The 25,470-nt window shown below is 37.8% G+C and overlaps 2 protein-coding genes across 2 annotated transcripts; one reads left to right on the top strand and one right to left on the bottom strand.

Moving 5' to 3' along the window:
- Positions 1-530: 530 nt before the first annotated feature.
- On the bottom strand, positions 531-8,732 carry rsad2 (radical S-adenosyl methionine domain containing 2). The gene is made up of 6 exons (XM_088626552.1): positions 8,315-8,732; positions 6,306-6,467; positions 4,392-4,621; positions 2,946-3,095; positions 2,706-2,738; positions 531-1,605 (listed from the first exon to the last, which is right to left on the bottom strand). Exons 1-6 carry the CDS (start codon positions 8,628-8,630, stop codon positions 1,441-1,443), a joined length of 1,056 nt encoding a protein of 351 aa, XP_088482678.1. The 5' UTR covers positions 8,631-8,732; the 3' UTR covers positions 531-1,440.
- Positions 8,733-9,654: 922 nt separating this feature from the next.
- On the top strand, positions 9,655-20,267 carry cmpk2 (cytidine monophosphate (UMP-CMP) kinase 2, mitochondrial). Its single transcript, XM_088626551.1, has 5 exons — positions 9,655-10,398; positions 11,664-11,778; positions 12,398-12,599; positions 13,659-13,892; positions 17,730-20,267. Exons 1-5 carry the CDS (start codon positions 9,727-9,729, stop codon positions 17,848-17,850), a joined length of 1,344 nt encoding a protein of 447 aa, XP_088482677.1. The 5' UTR covers positions 9,655-9,726; the 3' UTR covers positions 17,851-20,267.
- Positions 20,268-25,470: the final 5,203 nt, after the last annotated feature.

Below are 25,470 nucleotides of genomic sequence, written 5' to 3'. Positions count from 1 at the left end.
GTGGTGGACTGATTTGCCAAAACTCTTGCCAGGAAAAAGTCGTATTCTGATAATAAATGGATGGATATTTATGTTACTCTGTGTGTTGCCTTTACCAAGCTCCTTGTGCAACAAGCATTATGGATCACTATAATGGCTGCTTACTTATGCAGAGACAAGTGCTCTGTTGAATTAGAAATTACTTCAGCTAGAGACAGACCTGTGCAAGTCATTGATTATGCAAAAAACAGTAAAAGACACTTTACTTTTCAGTATACAGTATGGACTAATAAATACAGTATTGTTTGTATTTTTATATCAGTATTGGTATTCATGAAGGAGGTACAAAAAGGTTAAAATGTCAATTTCTTCTAAAACATCACATACCAATACACTTCTTGTGTTTGGAGAAAACTATATATCTATACAGTATATAGAAATACTCTCCCAGAACAGTGCAGTATTTGATTTCTTCATTTTATGTGGGCTTCATTTAGGTGATTTATTCGACACTTTAAATGAAATTCTAAAAAACAAGTCATGCAGTCACATGATTTTAATTTTTTTTAATATTGAGTGGTCATTTTATTCTGTCTTTTAAATTCATTGTACATATCTTTAAAACATATATATATATAATTAAAATCCATAGTGGATAATTAAATTAAATCTTATATAGCTTATACCTTCTTAAAAAAAACACAACATAACCCAAATGCTTACTGTACACAGGAATAAAAAAATAATAATCATAGCTAATTAAATTAAGAAATACCATATAATACAACTGAACAGTTCAATACAGGTATGGCATCTGATGTAACACAGTGGGTAGTGTGAAGTAAGGCTGTATTTGTGGTGACAGATTATGTGCTGTAAGAAGGAACAGATCACAGGAAGGGCAGATGCTGTCTGAGCAGGAGGTGGGTCTTAAGAAGGTGATGGTAGATACTCAGAGTTGCAAATGAGGAGAATCAGAGGCAGGAGAACGAAGAGATGGAAGTGTTAAGTGGCCAGCAGAAAAGTGAAGAGAGAATATTACAAAAACAGGGGTCTGGAGATATGGTAGGACAAAGTGATGAAAATAATCTGTTGAACTACTACTACTACTCTTACTACTACTAATAATGATAATATAATGCCAGCAGATAAAAGTTAATTATCAGGATCTCTTACTATAAATAAACATTCCTTATTTATAAAGTGCAAAATGTAGGAATATATTTACATTTTCAGCTATAACACAAAATGTATCATGGTGCTAAATATAAAATTATTAAAACATACACTGCAAAATGTATATAAATACGACAAGGTTTGAAAATTCCACAAAATATAAGTGCAAAATCTTAGTCTCAACATTTTACATTTTGTAAATCTTGTATATTTTGATCGCTAAACATTTTATCTGGAATACAAAATACTGTATATGCTGCTGGTGTACAAAAGCTTTCCTATAAGTCACCACTCCAGTTTCATATCTGCTTTGCTCCAGGTGTATTTTCCACCTCTCTTTAAGAACATCTTCTCATCAAAGCCACTAAACATAATGGCGTTCTCAACACCTACATCAAGAATGGACTTTGAAGGGTCTTTTCTGCCTCCTGTGCAATCCAAGAAGCGCATCTTAAAAGGAAAAAACAAAAAAGAAATGCAAGTGAAAGGAATTATAGTGTGGCCTGAGTGTTTTAAAAATGTGCACATGAAAAGCATTGGTACTCGTTCTTTGAAACAATAAAATATAGTTTATTGTTTCAAAATATTGCCATTGTTATTTAAAATATTGCACTTGGAGACACCTTATCTTTCTACTGGATTCTTAATCAGTGCATTGTTGAAAAGTTAGAAGATATAATGAAAAATTACCCTAGACTCTGCAGTTAGAGCTCCCTTATAGTTCCAGAAAATACCTGTAGCTAATTTTCCTCTGAGGACTCCATGAAAATAAAAATTACTTGGCTTTTCCTCTCTACTCCTAGTTGTCAAAACTCAGATAATGTGCTAACTCATTTCCTTGTGCAGCTTTGTGACCGAAAGGGCAGTAGGGTATTACAGAACAGGCAAGAGGACATAGAACTGTTTCCTGTGCACAAAGAAACATTGTTTTCAAAATAGTTCTTAATATTTTCAGACATTTCGAGTTGCCTCGATGACTTAAGGTGATGTAAATGAGAATATCTTTGGCTTGGTAAGTGCATGGAAGCTTCCACTCACACTCAATTTTTTAATTGTGGACTAAACCCGTCACAATGACGGGACTTAGTGCTTTAGACGAGAACTGCAATTCAGTTTTAGATTTACTTATTATTAATCTGGAGAGTTTGCTTATCAAAGCACAGGCTTCTGTATGCAGATGTTTCACTTAAGCATTCTGAAATGCCATTAATAGCATGTTGCACTTGCCATAATAAGAAAATGTGACCTAACCAATGCAGCAGAAGAATTAAATAAAAAGACATGAAAGACAAGATGTCTGGGGTTTGATTTTCTGTGGTGGACAAGTTTCCATAATAAACTGCTAAGCAGCGTGTAGATAACTACAGATGAAAGTGAAAGCCCAGACAGCTGTATTGCAAGGTAGAAAGACATACTGTATGTGGTACAATGTAGGTCAATGGGTATCTGCAGAACCATGCACAGTAATTTATGTAATCATCTGTAAATTTTCAGAAAATTGGACAACAGGCTCTTTATGTAAGATATTAAACAATAGATTAAGGACTTACATATTCATCCAGGATGAGGTATGAGTCTCTCATCTAAAACCATACAAAAAAATGTTAAGCATTAATATAATCTGAAATATTGGGTACAAAGGAACATTTCTTATATAAATTACTCTTTATTAAGCATTACTGAGGAATAAAGAGATCACAATTTGTCAATAGTGAGCAATCCTCTTATGATTCATGAAGAGGTCTGTGATTGATCTATTTTCTACGATTACATCACCAGCTGTACTGTACCTTTTGATTTGATTCTGGCACTAAACACTCCATGTCACTGTGGCAGTCCAGGAAGTCCTGGAATTGTTGGTCACTGATGACAAACTTCTCAGCCTCCCTCAGGGCATTTTCACCAGCATTCTCCCCCTCGATAATCAGGCACTGAAATACCTGCAGGGAAAAAGTACTATCATGACTAAGACTACGATGACTGACACTTTAAAACTGAGTTAAGGCCTATAATTTTGAGATGTAATAGCAGAGACAATATTACAGGTTGCAAAGCATTTAACAATATCAAAGCCTTTTACAGCAGCATTACCACCTGGTAACATAATCTTAGCATCTCCAACTAAGCAGGTTTGGGCCTGTCTAGTACTGGAATGGGAGACCTCTAAAGACAATCAGGTTGCTGCTGTAATTGGTGCTGGTGAGTCACTTTCCCTCTGGACAGCAATTTAGAATTAACGGTGCTCCAGTATGGAGATTGAGGGCAGTGTTGTAGGAGGTGCTGTCCTTCAGATGAGACGTTAAATGAAGGTCCTTACTACTTGGTCATTAAAAATCCCATCGCTCTTTTCATAAGAGTAAGAGTGTTCATCCCAGTGTCCTGGTTAAAACCCATACTGGACTTGAACGGTCTACCCAACCTAAAGTTCTCAGTTAATTCAGTTGGTGGTATAATTTCTCAATTCTCCATCTCATCTGTTGTAATAATGAAGCTGTAGCACTTCAGCACTGGATAACGTGGGTCTACTCTTGCACACTGCATGTGTAAAGCACTTTGGGATGAAAATTAAATTTGAAAGTGAAATGCAAACAATAACTGCATCTTACCTATCACTTTCATTTTCACATAAGCCTAGAAAACATAATTAGCACATCTTCTATTCTCCTCCTGCTAAGTACTGTAGCAAGGTTTAATTGCTTCTACCTGGTTAAGAAAACTGCAATGATCTACTCCCCCTACAATAAACTATTATAAAGTGAAACCTATTATGAAAATCCCTCTGTTAGGGAAATTTATATGAAACAGTTCAGAGTCTAAGAGACATTTTGTGGCTATTGTCTTGAATTGTCTCCTTACCCAGTATACAGTTTAGTGGAGAAGTGTTTATGACCTATACACATTTTAGTCTAATGAACTGCATAAACTGTACATTCATCAGTCACACTATTTCTGAGACTGGATTAGCTAGTCCTTAAAGAAAGGCCTAGAGTATAAACCTTCTTTGGAATTCAGTATGGAATTTGCATTTTGGACAGCTAACAATTATCTTATACAATTAGATCCAGTTTTACATTATTAATATAATAGATTTAATTGAGCAAGTATGGTACTACACTGCAGGGAAGAAAATTTGGAGGCAAGTCATGATCACACAGTTTTAAAATATCAAACGAAGAGCAATAGGAAATTACATCATTCACCTAATTCAAAAACAGGCATAAATTAGAAGACCTTACCTTCCAGCGCACTGGGTTGAGTTCCCTGATACAGTCTCTCATATCCTCTCCTACGTTAAAAGTGTTAATGACTGAATTAATTTTAAAAGCCACTTTGTACTCTTTACACCAGTTCCGCACTTTGTATATGTTTTCCAAGTGGCTTTTCTTCCCCTGTCTTCGGCCAATCAGAGAGTTGGTCTCCTCATTGAAACTGTCACAGGAAATCGCCAAAATGTCTAGATATTCCCCTGCGGAAGGACAGGAAGTCATTCAGGTTACAACGAGTTCAGAAGCAGCAGCTCAAGAATACTGCAAAATACAAAGTGGCTATCTGGAATACGCCCTAGAGAAAGTTTGTTTTTCTCACAATAAATTTCTGATTTCAATTCATGTTTTTTGGGGGTTTTACTATTAAAAACTTATTTAAGGAGATGAGCTCAGGATCCCTATTTACTGAAGTTTTTCACATTCCACCCGGCTGCTTACCAGAACTAACTGCAACACAGGGCGACAATGAGCTCAACAAAGTTCTCACAGTAAGCATCTTTTCCCAATAAAGAAAAATATCATTCTGAATATCAGGAGTCAATTTTCACTGTGAAGCACCAGCGCAAGATTAAAAAGCAAAACTGAATTCAGAATTATAGCAGGATTTATGTGAGTCTTTCCTCAAAACATTTAGTTTTTTAATAAACACTGCATTTATAGCAGGATGTTCTATTAAGATGTAAAAAAATAAGGACATCTGGGCTTGCTCTGGGATAGGAGCCATTTTGCTGCTGTAAGGAGTTAAGTGGTACTCTACCAGTAGGTGGCAGTCTTGCACTTAGACCAGAATTTACAAAACAATGTTACAGAATTGTGAGAGGAGACACTGATCTCTCAGTCCCCTAACTGCAATGCACCACCATTTTCAGAAATAAATATTATGAATTAACAAAATAAAGGGCTGATTTATCCTACTTTTTTCTTAAAACTTTAAAAATTAACAAATTCTTTATCGTTTTGATTTATTAAGATTAAAATATACTTGTAAGGAAATTAGTATATTGAAATGACGTGATTAATCAGCTCTTCATTTAATGAATGAAAGCTAGAACTAACACAGCACTTCACTGTGTTACTGTATATTACTGCATGAGGACCTTTTACACTCATGGGATGGAAAGTATTTTCAATATTTTAGTAGCAGCAAAAAAGACATCTACAATCAATTATGATGCAGCTGCACATAAATCACTACCGCCATCTGCAGGATCTGAACAGACATAGAAGTAACAAATACATCGCAGAACAATGATGTCTACAGTGCAGTATACAGGATGGGGGAGCACAGTAAATAGTAAGAACAACTATATATTTTAGCCACTCCTATGAAATATTAACCTTTTACCTTTTATTGAGCTAAACGTATCACAGTAAGAATTCAATAATAATGTGGCACTGAATATGTGAGGCTTTAAAGGCTTTTGTATTTGAACGTGAAAAGAAATTTGGGTTAATACACACACACATTATATGTGTATGTAGTTGAGGATTCAAAACTGATTTGTACAAATGTTTCAGCCCTTACTGTAGTCACTGACTCTGACTACAACATGTACAACTGTCTCGGACAGAAAAAAAGAAATGGGCTCTGTGGCTAAGGATCTGTGCCCATGGCTAGAAGTTTGCCAGTTCAAATCCTGTGGCTGCTGGAGGAATCCTACTTTGTTGGGTCCCCAGGCAAGGCCCTGAACCCCAACTGCTCCAGGGGTGCCATCTAAATGGCTGACCCTGCACTCTGACCCCAAGCTTCTCTCCTTGTCTGTGTGTCTCATGGAGAGCAAGCTGGGGTATGTGAAAAGACAAATTCCTAATACAAGAAATTGTATATGGCTAATAAAGTGATCTGATCTTATCTGCAATGGAGTTTGCATGCATGCAACTTACCATATCGCTGAAACCATTTTTCTCTTATCATGCTTCCATTGCTTACAATGCTGACGCTTGGCAACTGCAGGTCTCGTTTGCAGAACTGAACCAACTGTCCCAGATATTCACCTCTTTCGTGTAAGAAGGGCTCTCCGCCAGAAAAATTGATTTTCTCCATCCCTAAAACAAAAAATGAGTAACTCACCAGCCTAGATTATTTCATTTCCATCATTTCTGTACCTGGGGTATACTCGCCTGTTGCTTATTTCTTCTTAAACAATAGCTTTTCCTTCAAACTTTGAGATGACTTTACATTTAGCTAAACCAAATTGGTCCCAATGAACATTTGACTTTTTCATTTTACTTCAAAGTAAATGTAAAAAAAACTCCCTTAATTTCTAATTATGAATAATGATTAATTGCAATTATAGTATAACATACTGTATGTACTTAATTTTAGTATAATACACCATATGTCATGACATGGGAAGAGGGAACAGGTCAGATAACCAGGATTGCCTAACATGTGGACCAGATGTGAAATCAGATGTGAAAAGCGAAGAGAGGCAGGAGGGGCAGAGAGCCACTTTGTGCACTTTGCACTTCCTGAGTGGCCTCTCTGCCCCTCCTGCCTTCTCCCCTCTCCCAGCTTTTGTTCTTCTGTGCTATTAAATCTTCGCTGGCTGCCCTGGCTTTCTCACACCTGAAGAAGGCTCCACAGCTGACACGTTGTGTTTTCTCTCTTCTCTTTTCAGCATTGAATAAACCTGTGACTTGTTCCTTTATTTACTGTTGTCAGGGAATGAAGCGCTGACAGTAGCTTCTATAGTAACATTATTTAATCAGATCTCAGAAGCTTAACAAGGCTGGGATTCCTCAGGGCAAGAGTACCTAAGAGTAGGGATGTTAACCCCTCCTGCTGGCTAAATTCCATTTGGGACTGCGCAATCTACAATTTCTACAAATCTAGAATTTCTTCCTTAATTCAGTTGGTGGAGTGATGGAGTAAACTGCAGGGCTGCCGGTGGAAGTGATGGGTGATCTGATTCACCTGCGAGAAGTCAAGCGTTGGGGGATCCTTTAGGGTGAAAAGCGACATGCTAATGACTGCAATTATAACTGTTAATGTTGTTGTATAGAAATAGGTGTGTAGATGAAGACCTGTTTAAATGGATCCGGTTCTTGGCTGATTTCCTTAATAAATGGTATAATTCTCCAAGACCCCATGCCCAACGCAGACGTAACACTTTGACAGAGGTTTAAAAAATGATGGAGTGTCATATCCAATCCAGTATCCACTTGAAATCTGTATCCTCCTCCGAAATGCGCACACACCGTTTTCTCGGGGATTCATTATTTTTCTCATACTCCACATATAAAAGGCTTTATATTGTAACGCTTACGGTCGACAGGCACTGTGTAAGAGCCGGCGTACCAGAGCAGGTGAGGTCACCGCCCTTCCCTGTGATAGCAGGACTACAGCTACTGGGCTGTAGAGAGATCTCTCTTTGGCTCACCGGGCTGGGTCCCTGCAGAGTGACGCGGGAGTCCCGGGTTCGGTGGGGAGCCGACCTAATGCGGCAAGGGCGCCCGCCTGAGCCCCCGTTGCGTTACAATATGTATCACATAAGAGCAAAAGATGCACATACTGTAGCATTCGTGTGCTTTTTTTTCGGGTTCCCTTGTCTTGTGTAAAAAAAACTCGGGCTTTCAAGTTTTTTTTTTACTGTACTCTGATCCCGAGCAAACGCATTAAATGCAGAGTGAACATACACAAAAGTAATATCGATTATCCATATCGTAATAAGCGAAGGCACAGGCATGTACGCAGGAGCTTCCTACAGTACATCGTTAAGTATCGTGGAAAGTTTTGTGGAGCGCTTGCCGTGCGAATTACGGAGATGGAATACAGGTTTCCATACATGAATGCATGAATACATTAATTCCATACAACACCGGCAAATATTGGATTTATGTTGTACTTACTCTCTCCGACAAAATCTTATACCGATACACTATTCACATACCTGATTGCTTAAGCAAACGCAGACCCTTCTTAGCTTCTTCTATTGGTAGAACAAATGACGTTTTTGCCGTGTGGAAACAAAAGCCGCACTTGTAGTTGCAGACCCGAGTAAAATGGTAATTGACACTTGTTGGAATTGGCGTCTGGATATTTCCTTTGCAGCTGTCTCGTTCAGTCTTTCTCGCAGTGCTTCCTCGCAAACTTCTCACCCCGATCCAGATCCAGACTTTCTCTGACAGACTTGCAAAGACCTTGGAAAGATTACTCATACAGAGCTGCAGGACCATTTTCCTAAAAAATAAATCAATGGCAAACATGTTTGTTTGTTTTTTCACTTCCAGACCTGTCCAGTCTCCCCCGTATTTGTCTGTGACAAGTGCCACTAACAAGAGGCATTCGATGTTTTATAGACTATCGCACAGGTCACGAGTTGCGCGTAATATTACTGTTTACAAGCTGCGCCAAGTTTCGATACGTAGGTATCGAAAATGCACCAGAATAAAAACATCTGATAATACATTGTTCAGAGTATGCAAGCAAGAATAGAAACTCAAGACAGTGCTAAAACGTCACCAGTTAATATGCCATAACTTTACGTGAAAGGGTTCTTAATGTTATGAGCGTCTTTCAGATAACGAATGAATGTAACTTTGATTGATGCTATATTATTAGGGTAAAATGCTTCTTTATTTACAGTTATATAATATATTGAATCATTGTACGGCATTGTTACTAAGGCTTTACGATTCCTATGAAATACTGAGGTAAAGAAGTGTTCTATGAACTACAAGGCTTACTGCAGACTACTGGACAGGGAATTTGGCGCAGATTGAACTCATCACGGCATCTGAGAGCAGTCCACAAGTTGTAACATGAAAATCAACAAGCTCAGTGGTGCCGCTGGTACTCCCTCACCCAGTATTAGTATAACTGTTATGTATATTTTTGGTTCTTTTCATTCTTTACCACGTAAAACTGGTGCATCAGATATTCAATCACATAGTTATGAAAAGTAGTATTCAAATAACATAGTAACGAATAAACGCATAAAAAAACTCGATTCTCAATTAGAAATCAGTAACCCAAAAGTTTAGAATGCTGACGTGCTTTTGAGTCCCTGTCTAAACACTTCACTAACGCATTTTATTAAATGCTACTATATATTTTGAAATGATGCGTGATATTTTCTTCGTGCATTAATGCTGGCTACGCCATGTCATTTAAGGAGCGCTGCACTTGTGTAACACCCTAGCGAAACAAACAACACAGCAAAATAAAAAAAGACTTCGGTTTGCCTATGCAATTTCTCTTTCGTTTCCATACAGCAGCGAGTGCTCTTTCAAGTTTAAGTTTCGATTTTCTATCGCCTACGTCAGGTTAGTCGTGTGCATTTCCGGTTGTGTTTCTGGTATCATGATACCCATCAGACGAGTGGTACGGTTTCTTAAAACACCGTTTCAATACCAAGCCTGTCTTCTGACTATGGCAAGACCTCTGACTTTGTGTCATCTAAACCGATGGTGTCTCCGAAAGTTCGCAGTAGAACTTGGCGGAGGAACGTATCCCGTCTATTTTGCCTTAAACGCAAACCCCTCAGTTAAAGATTACGAAGACGATCTGGCATTTCAAAAGTTATTCGATTGCGCAAAAAGTTATTCCATTCACGTCTCCACAGGAGACAGAATACAAAGAGCAAGATTACATTGCGACCTTCAAAACACATTAGTTTCCAGGTTACCCAAAACCTGCAACGTTTTGGATCTTGTCGACTTTCAGCCAGACGTGAAAAACTCTGTGATTAAGGGTTTTTTCATTCAGGACTCGAAGGATTCTCAACAGACTGACCGAGTACTTCAGGAACTGTTTCAGGTGCATTCATTCAATCTGTGCACCTATGTCCGTGAAGAAGACGACAAGTTGTGGTGGCAATATGTTTGGTCTCAGACTGATCACGGGGAGATGACAGTGGTTAAAAAAAATTGTGTTGTACCTACAGAAACACCAGTTACCCACCCGTCAGAGACCAATATTATAAACAACGTTGTTTTCTATAGCTTTGAAGAAGCTTACAACGTTCTAAAGGAGGTAAGGTTTTAAATACTATACTGTGTTTGCAGTTCAGATTACAGCATGACTATCATTCAGTTGAATAATATTTTATTTGAAATGACGAAAACTAATGCAGTTCTTCTAGACTTGATTTGGCGTATTAGAATTAAATGTTTTTGAAGTGACTGCTGAGAATGTCTCTAATAAAAATTGCTTGGGTTGACGTTTGCCCTACTGCCATAATGACGCATCTTCAAATGTTATCGCATCTTGGTTTGCTGACTAAAGGGGAGTAAATTGGGCAAAGTCTCCGCCTAGTGGCAACGACGTAAAATAGACTCAGTCCTGTACCTGAAGATAATATTTGTAATCATGTTAAGTCAAATATATGCATACTTTATATGTGAGTTTTGGAGTTAAATACCCCAATAATTTATTTTTAGTAACGCACCTATAAAGTGGCTAAGACTTATACCAGACAACGGAAAGTTTAATACAATTAAGACATTATTGCCGCAATGCTACTTGTGGAAGTTGAATAGTATAAGTAATGCCCTTCCCTTATTCCAAAACATACAGTATTGTAGCGAATTCGGGTTCTAGGGCTTCTGCCCTCACCGCATGGGCTCAAACCCGGCTCTCCGGCGTCGTTCAACAGGGGTCTTGCCGGCTGAGCTCAAAAGGACCTTCCGCAGATCCCTGTTAGGCGCAGGGGCGTATTCGTTACAACATATAAAGTACGAACGTTTAGAGTCGAAATTGCTGTATTCAAAAAGGCTACAAATGAAGTGGCAACAGAATGTAAAAAGGTTCAAAACAAGAGGAGGCCATTCAGCCGAATTTGCCGATTTGGTTTCTAGTAGCCAAAGATGATTCCAGGGAATCTGCTTTACCAACAGACCAGTTGAATGTTTCCGACCCAACAGTCCCTTGTGGAAAGAATTGTTTCCCGGTTCAGTCCTTGAAACACTCCCTCTTTTCCATGTATGTCTTTAAATCATACATTCACTGTTATTCCCAGAGTCTTAAGGAATTTAATACATTGTATATATGCAGTAATTACAAACATTGACTTGAATGCTGTACTTTTCTGAACATTTCTTAACAGTTGGCATGCCTTTTCTGTTGTCTCACAACAAATGTATGTGTTGCTGGTCATTTATTGATTTACAGTCTATAATATGCACATTTATACTGTACATGTCTAGTAACTTGCAGTTTAAATGCCCTAAACTTGCTTTTGCCAAAGTGCACATTTATCAGGCTGCCATTTAATAAACTCATTGTCTTCTCTCCCTCAGTGTATAAAAATAATCCCTGAATCAAAACAAGTGTTAGAGGCAGCAGAACAATGTTCAAGTTCGGAGAAAAGGGGCACCTTTCCTGTGATTATAGTAGAAGGATTGGATGCAACAGGTAAGGTTATGGAGGGTGTTTTTAAAATAATAGTAAAATAAAATCTTCCAAATAATTTCTATAGCACAAATCCCACCTGTTTTACAGTAAATGTCCGCTTCTAATTCTCAATTAAGAAACTGGAGAAATTAGATTTAGTTTGGTGATTAAACAAAATTAGTCTTTTGAAGAGAGAAAAAAACACATTTCCACAAAATGGATCCATTGAGGTTGTAACAAGCTTTCAAAAGCTTGTACTCTGTTATTATCCTTTATAGATTTGGTCTAGAAAAAGAAAAGCCCTTCTATTCATGACTTAATACTGATTCTTTATAGATAAGAGTTGAATTTCTCCAAAAGTGAACCTATTATTGGGCTGAGACCTATCCAGTCTTTACATCCATACTGGTCTGGTCAGTAATGAAATTTCAGTCTGTATTTCGTTGCGTGTCCTCAGAAATGTACAAACAAACGAAACAAAAGAAAAACAAGAGCACATCCCTTCAACAGATTAATCTTGAGAGGGGAAAATGTAAAGACAAGAATGCATATGAATGATCTGAATTTGACATTTTCCATTTCTGCCCATGTTGTCATCTCCCCACCCTCATTATCCTCTGTTGTTATCGTTGCGATGTAGGAAAAACTACCTTGACCCAGTCTCTCAGTCAGGCTCTGGAAGGATCTCTGCTGAAGTCTCCACCTGAGTGTCTGTCTCCATGGAGAGTGCGATTTGATGCTGAACCCCCTCTGATCAGAAGGGCTTTCTATGCCCTAGGGAACTACATCACTGCAGGCCAGATAGCAACACAGTCAGCACATTCACCTGTTATTGTTGATAGGTATGTAAAGCACTTCTTCATCAATACAGGTAAAATACTGCCTGCTTCAGAGAAAGGTCAAAATATTTTTTTAAAATGAAATAACAGTATGTTTTAGATTCCAAATCTGTTGGCACCCTTAATGACTATTTCTTATTTAAGAATACAAATACTTGGACATATGGAGAACTAGGTCTAACAATGGAATACGGACTTTATGCTAATTAAGATTTTATTTTGGTGGACTGGAATGATTTCAAAAATTAAATTCTGTTTTTTAATTTGAACGCAATGTATAACAGTGATGGGAATGTGGATTAGCTTCAGAAACCCCCTTTTATTAGAACTAGAAATAATTCTGTTTCTTACTTCTTCCAATATGATTTTTTGACTTGAAATTTTGAAATTCTTAAATTTGACTTTGGAAAGCAAATCATTTTCATCATTTTTCTTCAGTCTTGAATTGTGTCTTTCTTATCTGAAGCAGTAATTCTAATTTTGTATCTAATTAAATATGCTCCAAAAGAGATATTGCTCAGGACTTCAGTTCCTTACACCTCGTGTTTTTCTAGGCCAGTCAGTTTTACACATTAGGTCCCTTCAGAGAGACATCTGGTACCATCGCACAGCTCAGTTCATTTTTCATTAGTTATGATTCACATTCTGAAATGCTGAAAAATACTGAAATATTCACATACTGAGAATAAATAGGATGTGCATTGACACTTCTGTGGTGGCATGGTGGTGCTGGGGTTAGCATTGCTACCTTGCAGCACTGGGGCCCTAGGTTCAACTCCTGGGGTGCAATCTGTGTGGAGTTTGCATGTTCTCCTCCTGTTTGTGTGGGTTAGCTCCCACAGTCCGAGGATATACTGGAAGCTTAATTGGCACTGGTGTGAGTGTGTGTGCCTGTGTGTGCCCTGTGATGGACTGGCGCCTCATCTACTGTAGGATGTATCCTGCCTTGCACCCAATGCATGCCTGGATAGGCTCCGGCTCCCCGGTGACTCTGTACTGGATAAACTGAGTGGAAAATGGATGGATGAATTCGCACCTCTTAATTCACTCACTGATTTGCAGGTATTGGCATAGCACTGCAGCCTATGCAATTGCAACCGAAGTCAGCGGGAAAGCGGAGAATCTGCCAGCCCTGAGCTCTGACGTGTACCGCTGGCCCTCTGACCTGCTCAAGCCAGATCTCGTGGTGCTGCTGACAGTCAGCCCTGCGGAGCGCCAGCGTCGGCTGCAGGCCCGGGGGGGCGACAAGACGAAAGAGGAGGCAGAGCTTGAGGCAAACCAGCTTTTCCGGCAAAAGTGGGTACATTATATTCTTATTGCATTATATGTAATTATTACTTTAGATTTTCCCTGCTAACTAGAAGCTACAGTAGATCAATAGACCAGTATCTATGACAGAGGTACATTTTGGTAACATGAGCTTTGCAGTTCTTGAAACCCACAACCCCTTTTACAAGCGATAATTTGATTTCTTTTCCCAAAGGGTCCAGCTTCATCCCTGTGTCAATAAAATGCTCCGCAAAAAGGAGAGTTTAATGGGGGCACCTACCTTCAGAATGAACCACTTTGTAGCAAAATAAATAACTTTAATTAGTTAACCTTTTAGAGTTGGTTAAATGTTAAACCTTGCAAGTTATCACGTAGGTTGTCCGGGCCAAATTTCCTTCTGGTGTTTATCAGTCATGGCTTCCTAATAATTCCCACCTATGAATTGACTTCTTATCTCTGTTCTCCTTCCCACTGATAACTGGTGTGTGGTGAGCGTACTCGTGTACATTGCATCATCCAGGTGGGGGCTACACATTTAGGGTTGTGGAAGGGAGTCCCTATTACCTGCAAAGGGCTTTGAGTGGAGTGTCCAGAAAAGCACTATATAAGTGTAAGGAAATGGATGTTGTTATAATAGTAGGCATCCAGAAGTAAATTCTTTTAATGGAAGAAATTTCTATCTTCCAGGGATGCTGCAAGGTAGTGATGAGTGTGTGTAGTCCTAAAAACACGGCCCTCTGGTTTTGTTCAGCTGATAATAATTACTTATTTTGAATAATTATATGGGCAAGAAGTGGTATTGTAGATCTTAATTAGCCTTTTGGAGCGGTGGCACTGTGGGTAAGGATCTGCGCCCATGGCTAGAAGGTTGCCTTTTCAAATCCCGCGGCCGAAAGAGGAATCCTACTCCGTTGGGCCCCTGAGCAAGGCCCTTAACCTCAGCTGCTCCAGGGGCGCCGTATAAATGGCTGACCCTGCGCTCTGACCCCAAGCTTCTCTCTCCCTGTCTGTGTGTCTCACGGAGAGCAAACTGAGGTATGTGAAAAGACAAATTCCTAATGCAAGAAATTGTATATGGCCAATAAAGTGATCTCTGTAGCTGGTCACTGAAGAGCACGTGTTAAGTCTGACAGAATTTGGGCCCTTGAAGACTGGAGCTGCACATCCCTGATGTAAAGACTGCAAACAAAGCTGACCAAACAATAAGGATTGTGCTAGGTCTGAGCCTGTGCTGGATGGAGGAATTGCATCCTAGACTGCATGCCATTCGTCCACAGAGGAAACATTCACATGCACACTGACGGTACAAGGAGAGTTTAGAGGTGTCATTACCCTAGCCAGTCTGCTTGTGGACAGTTGTGTTGTAAGTGGTAACACCTAGAAAAACTACCTCAAACAATCAGTAGATAGGCAGAACGTGCTATCTCCAAACAAAAAGTTCTCCGGTCCAGAATAAAACCTGGGACAGGAGAGCTGTAAGACAGCAGTGATAACTGCCAATTTCACTTTTTTATTCTTTACAGTTAAATTATTTTTATATATATAAAAAAACAGTTCTCATTATGGAATCTTTTATCTTTTGCACTGTGTATTTCTAAAATCCTCTCATCTAATATGTACTGATGGCGGCACTTCTGCCTCTCCTGTTTAGTCCAATAGAAACTTATATACAGCTGTACTTCAGCAACTTATATTACCACTGCAATTCAACAGTTTGTTACATAATTTGTTGCTATTATCTATGTGAATGATCCAAAATAGAGTGTTCCTACATTCCAATAGGAATGTACAAATAATCTCACATAGAGTTTTATAGAGTTTCCCAGATGCTCAGTGGTACAGTACATCACACTTGGCCATTCATTGCATCGTAAAGCCAAGAGTGTATTTTTGGAACTTTTATTTAAATTTGCTGTCAAGTTTCCATGTTGGTTTTTTTATGATCCAAAATAACTTGTGGAAATTGCTTTAATTCCCCTTGTGTCTGTTAACCACTTCCTTACAGTAGCAGTTACTGTATAATGCTACTTTATAATGTAATAGAGCAAAACATTACAAAACAAACAAACAAGAAAACACCATAACACCTGGCAGAGTGCATTTTAAAACTTATTTTTTAACATGTCTCCTGTTTATTCCAAGTAAGCAAGGGTGGGGGAAGGGAAGCAGATCTTAATGTTGCTCTCCCATATGGGAAAAGCAGTGCTGGTTGCTGCTGTTGTTTTATATATCATGTGAAGGTAATGTGAGTGTTCTGTGATGGATTTAACATTCGCAAAAAATGTTCAGATATGCTTTGAACTTTGACACATGTTTGGATATTGCTTTCTGCTACACCTTTCTCGCTAAACAGGGCATCAAAATGAATCTGATATCTCTTGAGCCAGTCCCACTTTTAAACCAAAACTGTCAGGAGTGGTAAACAAATAGGCAGAACAAAGGGTTTTGGGAACTTAGTTGACCTTGGAATACCAGAGAAACGTGTCTCTGGCAGTTGAAAATGATTTGTGGGAGGCTTAGACAGAGCTAAATTTGATTTAATCATGTCTGCTTACTTCCCTGACTTCCTCTGTGGAAACATTACATTTAAACCTGTAGTTCACTGCCCCAAAATGCTAAACTGAGTGCTTTTCTATCTCTCCTCAGAAGATCAATAGGAAATCCAATCTTTGATAGGAATATCTTCTTACCCTTTTCTAGATCTCTTTGCAGCTTTTAAAAGGGAAAACAACATGCACATTTCAGGTCGGTTTTAGTGTAACGTAATGTGAACAAGAGAATTTTACATGTTTTTGAAGGATACAGAAATGTAATTATCTTAAATAAATGTATCAATTTTCTCTCTTCACATTAATTCTTGGGCATAATGTCAATGCAATGAAAATGCAATTTCCTTTCTTGATGAATTTCCACTTTTAGGTTAAATTTCCTGTTATTTCCTTTCTGGCTGAGAAATTGATCATGGAACATCAATACAAAATATAATAAGTGTAGTCTTAAAGTATGACAGATTCTTAGGTAATTCTAATGAGCCATTTCATATTGAGGTTGTGCCATACAATGGCACCACAAGATAAAAATAAAATACTAGTAAATATTTCCAGAGGCATCCAACCATATTATTTAAAATGTATTTTGTTCTAAAAGTCCTATTATAAATACAAAATATCTATTTTGTAGAAAATAATCATTTACAGGCAGTATTTATACTAACATTGTAGTATTACTATTCACTGAGATAATTACAGTATAAGATTGTTTGAGAATTCCAACTTTAATGTAACCCAGCACTAAGCTCCAAACATTTTAAGATTCCCTTTCGACATGAATCCAAGTCCATGGGAGAAACGATGGGCACAGTTCATCATTGTGTAGTTGGTGAGTCTCACTCAAACACCTTCTTGGGAGGATGAGGGGTAAGCATTGTGACTTTTACATTTTCGAATTCATTTCCAGTTCTGCATAAGTTGAAAACAAAACCGCTCAAGACACATTGCTATTTGTTATATCTTAATTGTAATCTCAAGGAGAATAGCCATGGGAATGGATTGCCTTATGGATAAGGGTTTAAGTACTTTTCCAGGGCTTTATACTGTTTTACAAGTTTCAAAAGAGGCTAAAACGTGACTAAAAGGCTAAGAAGAGATAAAAACTAAATTGCTGAAGACAAAAAATAAGACTTAAAAAGATCTCAAGAAAAACAAGTTAAATGTCCTTATTAAATATGTTTTTTTAAAAAATTTATTATTACTTTTATTATTACTATATGTTCATACACTCTGTTCTCAACTGTGCTATCTAAGTTGAGGTAATGTAGAAATGAAGTAAAGGATTGACTGGCATCATGATTCCTCTTTCATGTAGGGTGGAAGAAGCCTTCAAGAGAATTGAAGATCCTGCCTGTGCTGTGATTGATGCCGGTCCAGCGAGAGAAGAGGTTTTGAAAGAAGTGCTACTTTTAATTAACAATAAATGCCACTTGTGAATATGTGGTCTCCACCGGAAGAAGCCTTCTACTTCTAGAAACCTGAATGTTTAAGTAGCACTAGATGGCACTGAAGTGTTGGTAATCGGCATTAGAAGCCTGCTTTCAAAAACATAAGCTCAAGACTATGGAATTTACAAAAAAGCACAAAACCAGAATACAGAACTCTTCAAACTCAAAGATATTTTGTCACATTGTACATGTTGAATATATATACATACAGTATATACATCTATGATAATTGAGTATTGTAAAGCCCCTTTTTTCCTGTTATTTGCTTTCTGGCTAAAAACTGCATGGACATCATGCATATCTATTTCTGTTTTTATACAGATTATTTGCTGTTTCAACTATTCTAATACAAAGTAACTGCAAAGTACTTTGGAAAATTCTGAAGAGCAATTGAAGTGGTGAGGTATATCAGGGCTGTAAAAACTGGAGCCTTCCATGACATCCTCATTGGGCTTCGGACTGTTATAAATTGCAAATTGTCCTTTCCTGCATATTTCAGTGTATTAGGTTTTGGGAAGTTTTTTCAGAATCTTATGTTCTAGAATACTTAGTTGGTGTGACAAATAAACTTACCAAACCACAAACAGAATCATTACAGCCATGTAATGGAAACTAGTGTACAGTATACTATACAGTAGGATACAGTTTTTTTTCCTTTATTTGGTTAATGAAATGAACCAATCTGTAGTTTCTTAAATGAAATCAAGAACACTTGCCTGGTCATTGTGAGGCACAGTGAATTATGTCCAGAACCTGTTACAATGAGAAAATATTTCAAAAGGAAAGGTGGTCCACTGCACCTCACTGTTAATGCAAGACAAGATAGGAAACAAAATGTACTTACAGTGAGAAGAATGCAGCTGGCTTACACTGCAAAATTAAATCATCATATAAAATCAGTCACACACAGTTGACTAACTTTGAATTTTGTTAGATTTGAAAACTAATTAACAAGCTTGAAGTGTTCGCTCTGTTTATCCATTTGATTTCTTTCCATATGAACACCATTCTTTCCATTTGTCAACTGAGACATCTGTCCTGTGTAGATAACAAGTTGTCATTATTTTAAAAAACAGTTCTCTTACAGCAATAAAAAGATGTTAATTAACTTCAGCTTAAGGTTTTGCCATTGGTACAAGTTTTTCATACTAAAGTATGTGTGTCTAACATAAAGATCTGCTGTCATTTAAAGCGAAGAAGACACAGAGCCATTTTTTACAAATGTTTAAGTAGTTCTACAATGTTCTTCTTGTGCACGTGTGGGCAGAGGGTGTGGGAATTGTATTTAATAACTTGTGATAGGATGCTGTTCTTACTGTATATATATAGCATATAAAAAAATAAACTACCTAAATTTATTCATACGTTACTGCAACCTGATGCCTGTCTTAAGAGCACAGGGTGCAAGCTGGGATTGAAAGCACATGGCTGTTCTTACCCTGGACAGAAATCCAGTTCATTGAGGGTCCACAGAGTAAATGAAAATGTATAACAGCCTGTGGAACCTAGCCAGTATATCTTTTAATGTGGAAAGAAGCCAGAACATGTAGAGAAAAGCTGTACAAACACCAGGAGAGAACATGCAAACTCTACACCGAAGGTTTTGCAGTCCAGAATCAAGCCCAGGAGCTAAGAAGTATTGAATGAGACAGCAACCACAGTACTGCCCAATGCAAATGCATAATACACATTTTTGTCTTGTGCCTTGGGATATGTTTTGTTAAGTCAGTTAAATTATTTTCTGCACTATCATAAAACATCTGAGTTTCAGTCCCTAACTCTCCAGGCTTAAAGTGATTAGAGCAAATAGGCTCTGTGTTTAGAAGATTTATTAGGTAAACGGTTAGTATGGCTTGAAAAATAGACATGAAAAGACAAAATGATTTACCTTAGACCAGTCTTTTACAAACATTCATGATTAGAGTAACTGCCATTAGTAGATGTAATTTACATGACAATTAATGGGATATAGCTTATGTTGTTATATCATTACATGCATGCAGAGTGGAAATTTAATTTATGTGCAACATAATAGAGAAGCAAGCTTTATCAGTGTTTCCATATTAAATACCTCTGCGTTGTTTTACACAACAGGAATGTCCCTAAAATACAATGCATGATTTTTTATTAAATGCAACCTGAATATTCATATTGTTTCTTTGCATCTCTCACCAAAATTGTACTCATGGAAGTGGAAAAACTAGTTAATATCTGGGTATTGAAGAGAACGAAGGAGTGAAGCCAAGTATAAGCATGGCAGCATGATCATGACATCTGTTTTTGACCCAAACTTTTAGGGATTTTGGTAAAATATTTTCTGGGATGCTGGCTGCGACTGCACAACTGTTGTCTCAAACAATATAGAAGAAATACAACAGACCACAATAAATTTGATGTTGCATGAATTCTTACTTTATTGTTTTCTTAACTATCTCATTTTTTTAAGAAACTTGAAAATCAAAAACATATTTACAGAAAGTGAAAGACATTGTGGTTCTTGACATTTTTATGGCTTGAACTAATAAGTAACCTTTATGCTCCACTTGTCTTCTTATTCACCTGAAGTTACACATATCAGTCAACTCTCAATGTCTTGATTGGAATTTCCAACTGTGCTGTGGCTACATATATCGCATCTGAATATAAGGGAAAAAGTGAAAAATGTTGCAGTATGGCACTAAATGCATACAACTTCCCTATGGAAATCAAAAATAGTGCTGAGACCTGGAGCAAGTAGGCAAGTGCAATGCAGGTGAAAGTGCTGGGGCATAAAGGCCCAGCAGTGATTCAGAAATGCAGAATAAGCTATATAATTGAAATACTTGACACTGATCATTTTAATGCAAAGGCAGGTAGGAAAAGTGCACAAACATTATTGTATGATTTGACATTATAAATGAGCAACAATGTACATTGCTATCTAAATGTGGGTAAGAAATCTGAATGTTGTATGCCTTTAATAAGTATATAAGTGAAATACAATTGATTTCTGAAGAATGGCTGAGTGACATGGCCATTATAGCTTAATTGATTTTTATTTTCATGGCTCCATCAATGCTTCATGATTGCCCTCTTGTGGTATTGTTTGGGTCACAAAAAGGTGCAATTTGGAAATCAAGGGCAATCAATCTCTTCAATTTAATTGATACATATAAAGCAATTAAATTCTCCAGTCGTAGAAAGATTGTCTTGTTGTTAAAAATGTGAGATGAAACTCTTTATGCACACAACATATAGCACAAATTAAAGAGTGTCATCCAGGACAAGGATTTGAGGATTTTTCTAAGTAACCTTGTAAATTGTAACTGACCTTGAATATTCTTTGAGAATCCTTTACATTATTCATTTAATTTCTGCAAGTTGCTTAAATGTTGGCTCAAGATAATTACGTGTTCCTTGGTAGTGTAACAATGAAGAGTTTCTTTATTGTCTTCATTGTCTCATGTTATCTATAAAGTTAAACTCATTACAAATATTCCTGAGCTGTAGGGCAGGCGTCTCCAGCTGTGATCCTGGCAAGTCCCAATCCAGCTGGTTATATGGACCACCCAATCAGCAAGATTTCTGAAGACTAATTAAAGACCTGGAACAATCCCATCATGATCAATTAAGCAGATGATTTGTTAAATAAATGTTTTTTTGAGATTCCTTAGGACTAAAAGAAAAGTAATCTTCAGCCCTGAAGGACAAGAGTTCTCTGAGCTGAACAGATTGCTTGCTTCATTCATCAATAGCTTATACTGTAGTTGTTGTCAATCTTTAAATACAGAAGACCTATAAACTAAGTGGAATGGGGCTCTCCAGGGCCAGGTCTGGAAACTCCTGCTTTTCAGTGACTAGAGGCTGCTGTCTAGCTAATCTGGTGAAGATACAGGACTGCCAGGACGATTCCAATAGCCTTTGGGCCACTGATATGATGCCAAGCTTTAACATTTGCCGACTGTTCCTGAAAGTTCCTATATTGGCTCTAAATTGGACCAAAACTCACCAGGGACCAAACTGGATAAAAGCCAAAGGATTCCATAACTTATTCCTGTAAGGCTCTAGCTACACATTGTCCTCAGTGTGTTGTGTATGTATAGCTTCTCCTGTTCCATTGCAAGACAAAGAGTAGTCGGCTCAATGATTTTATATCTAGGGAGATTTTTTTTTGCTTCCTCTAGATCAGTGTGGGATTTCAGCTGCTGAATTACAATCGGGTATTCCAAACAAGGGGATTAGTGGGGATGGTGAGTGGAGCAATTTATTGCTTACTGAGCAAAATGCTTTCTTTTCTTGACTGCAGACTCCTACAAATGACATTTTTTTTTCTCCAAATGGTTCATCCATAGAAAACCACTTCCAAAAAACATTGTACCTGGGCACACGTGTTTTGAATGACAGTAGTTTTAGTGTGCTGACTGGGAGTGACATAGGGTCATTTTATCTGCCTGAGTGCTGTGGTTGAAACAGTATACTCATGACTAATTGTCGCCTTACCTAAAACTGCTACTTAGGCTCTTTTGTTTCTGTTTAAGACAAGATACCACTAACCTGATAGTAGTTGCAATACACTGAAGAATCAAAGTTTGATTATTTAATGTTGATTAATTTATGGGTGATATACTGTATTTTTGGTTGTGGAAGAAATGCAGTTCTCTTTGTCAGTTTGTGCACTTCTAATTGAAAGACTTATTTTTGTATTTGTGTCGTGTTTTGTAGGTTTTCTAGTTATACAAGTGTAGCCTCAACAGTTTTTTTCCAAACATTTACGTGCTTTATGCCTATGATTATCCTTTTCAATAAAAAAGTTAAGAATGGAGGATGATATGACAGATCGAAAGATTAAGATATCTAGACTATAAAGTGCAGAAAAATTAAGGAGCAATGGGGTATTGCAAATACCTCTGCTATTGGCCCTGTTGCTGTATTTCTATTTTTCATTGCTATTAGGACTAATACCGTATATACCTAATTATACAGTGTTTGTAGACATACAGTATTGAGGGAATGTTATACATTTAAAAAAGCTAACAAACTGCTTATCTTTTACCTTCCTAACTGCTTAAAACCCTGGCAAGTGTAAACATACCAGGGGGCATCAATACTGTAGGTCAGTGGAAAAGTACGGCTCATGTCTTAAATATACTAAAAAGGGAAGTCGAATGTCTTGTTTTGCGAATGTAAGCAATAACGAAAGTCTTAATAAGGAGTTGTTTTCCGCTACCCAAGCTTGACTAAGAAACTAATGGCTCTTTTTAGGGATTAGGTAATCTATGTTAAAGGTAGGAAGTTTGTTACTGTGTATAAAAAGTGCTGAGCAACGCCTATCGGAGAGACTAGCTTTTGCAAGCTGATCTCACGTACTGTATGCATACGAATAAACAGCTCTTCTTTCACCAGCACACGGACTCTGACATTTTAATGTTTCTTCAGTATAGATACAGTGCCTTGCGAAAGTATTCGGCCCCATTGAACTTTTCAACCTTTTGCCACATTTCAGGCTTCAAACATAAAGATATACATTTTTTATTTTATGTGAAGAATCACCAACAAGTGGGACACAATTGTGAAGTGGAACGAAATCTATTGGATTTTTGAAACTTTTTTAACTAATAAAAAAATTAAAAGTGGGGCGTGCAAAATTATTCGGCCCCCTTGCGTTAATACTTTGTAGAGCCACCTTTTGCTGCGATTACAGCTGCAAGTCGCTTGGGGTATGTCTCTATCAGTTTTGCACATCGAGAGACTGAAATTCTTGCCCATTCTTCCTTGCAAAACAGCTCGAGCTCAGTGAGGTTGGATGGAGAGCGTTTGTGAACAGCAGTTTTCAGCTCTTTCCACAGATTCTCGATTGGATTCAGGTCTGGACTTTGACTTGGCCATTCAAACACCTGGATACGTTTATTTGTGAACCATTCCTTTGTAGATTTTGCTGTATGTTTGGGATCATTGTCTTGTTGGAAGATAAATCTCCGTCCCAGTTTCAGGTCTTTTGCAGACTCCAACAGGTTTTCATCCAGAATGGTCCTGTATTTGGCTGCATCCATCTTCCCCTCAATTTTAACCATCTTCCCTGTCCCTGCTGAAGAAAAGCAGGCCCAAACCATGATGCTGCCACCACCATGTTTGACAGTGGGGATGGTGTGTTGAGGGTGATGAGCTGTGTTGCTTTTATGCCAAACATATCGTTTTGCATTGTGGCCAAAAAGTTCAATTTTGGTTTCATCTGACCAGAGCACCTTCTTCCACATGTTTGGGGTGTCTCCCAGGTGGCTTGTGGCAAACTTTAGACGAGACTTTTTATGGATATCTTTGAGAAATGGCTTTCTTCTTGCCACTCTTCCATAAAGGCCAGATTTGTGCAGTGTAAGACTGATTGTTGTCCTATGGACAGACTCTCCCACCTCAGCTGTAGTTCTCTGCAGTTCATCCAGAGTGATCATGGGCCTCTTGGCTGCATCTCTGATCAGTCTTCTCCTTGTCTGAGTTGAAAGTTTAGAGGGACGGCCAGGTCTTGGTAGATTTGCAGTGGTCTGATACTCCTTCCTTTTCAAGATGATCGCTTGCACAGTGCTCCTTGGGATGTTTGAAGCTTAGGAAATCTTTTTGTATCCAAATCCGGCTTTAAACTTCTCCACAACAGTATTACGGACCTGCCTGGTGTGTTCCTTGGTCTTCATGATGCTCTCTGCGCTTTCAACAGAACCTTGAGACTATCACAGAGCAGGTGCATTTATACAGAGACTTGATTACACACAGGTGGATTCTATTTATCACCATCAGTCATTTAGGACAACATTGGATCATTCAGAGATCCTCGCTGAACTTCTGGAGTGAGTTTGCTGCACTGAAAGTAAAGGGGCCGAATAATTTTGCACGCCCCACTTTTCATTTTTTTATTAGTTAAAAAAGTTTCAAAAATCCAATAGATTTCGTTCCACTTCACAATTGTGTCCCACTTGTTGGTGATTCTTCACATAAAATAAAAAATTTATATCTTTATGTTTGAAGCCTGAAATGTGGCAAAAGGTTGAAAAGTTCAAGGGGGCCGAATACTTTCGCAAGGCACTGTAAATATGAATGATAGGTCTGATTATTAATTAGCTCTTCATAGTTACAAGACTTAGGGGATGGAACTGTATTACAATTTCTTCCTGCCATTATGCACACGTGGAAGTCAATAAAAATGTATTTGCGCAAGAAGTTTGCGGAACAAGAGGTCATTAAAATTCATACCCTTATTTGCAATGTACTGTGTACTCTATATTCCCACTCTAACCTTGTATGGCGTCCCTTCTAATATGTAAATAGTATTTCTCCTTTATTGTTAATTTACAATAAAACCTTTATTTCTGTTTCTATTTTTTCGTGTATTTCACTGCATTATCTTTAAAGTTGGGCAATTCATTATGTTGGAGGATAAATGCAAATGCTCTTCATTAAGGGGTTAAATAATGATTGAATAAATTAATTTAAAATCCAATGTCCACATACTGTATCTTATTTTTTTTCAGTACTCCGTTGTTTGGTAGGATTAATTGTACCAGTCTGACATACTGTATAACTGGTCACACAACAAGCCAACAACCACAATTTATTCATATACAGTATGTATTTTTTAGAAAA

This window comes from Lepisosteus platostomus, chromosome 3, assembly GCF_059453375.1.
Source record: "Lepisosteus platostomus isolate fLepPlt1 chromosome 3, fLepPlt1.hap1, whole genome shotgun sequence".
NCBI classification, from domain to species: domain Eukaryota; kingdom Metazoa; phylum Chordata; class Actinopteri; order Semionotiformes; family Lepisosteidae; genus Lepisosteus; species Lepisosteus platostomus.
Note: the sequence above shows the minus strand (reverse complement) of the source record. Positions and strands in the feature narration are given on the sequence as shown.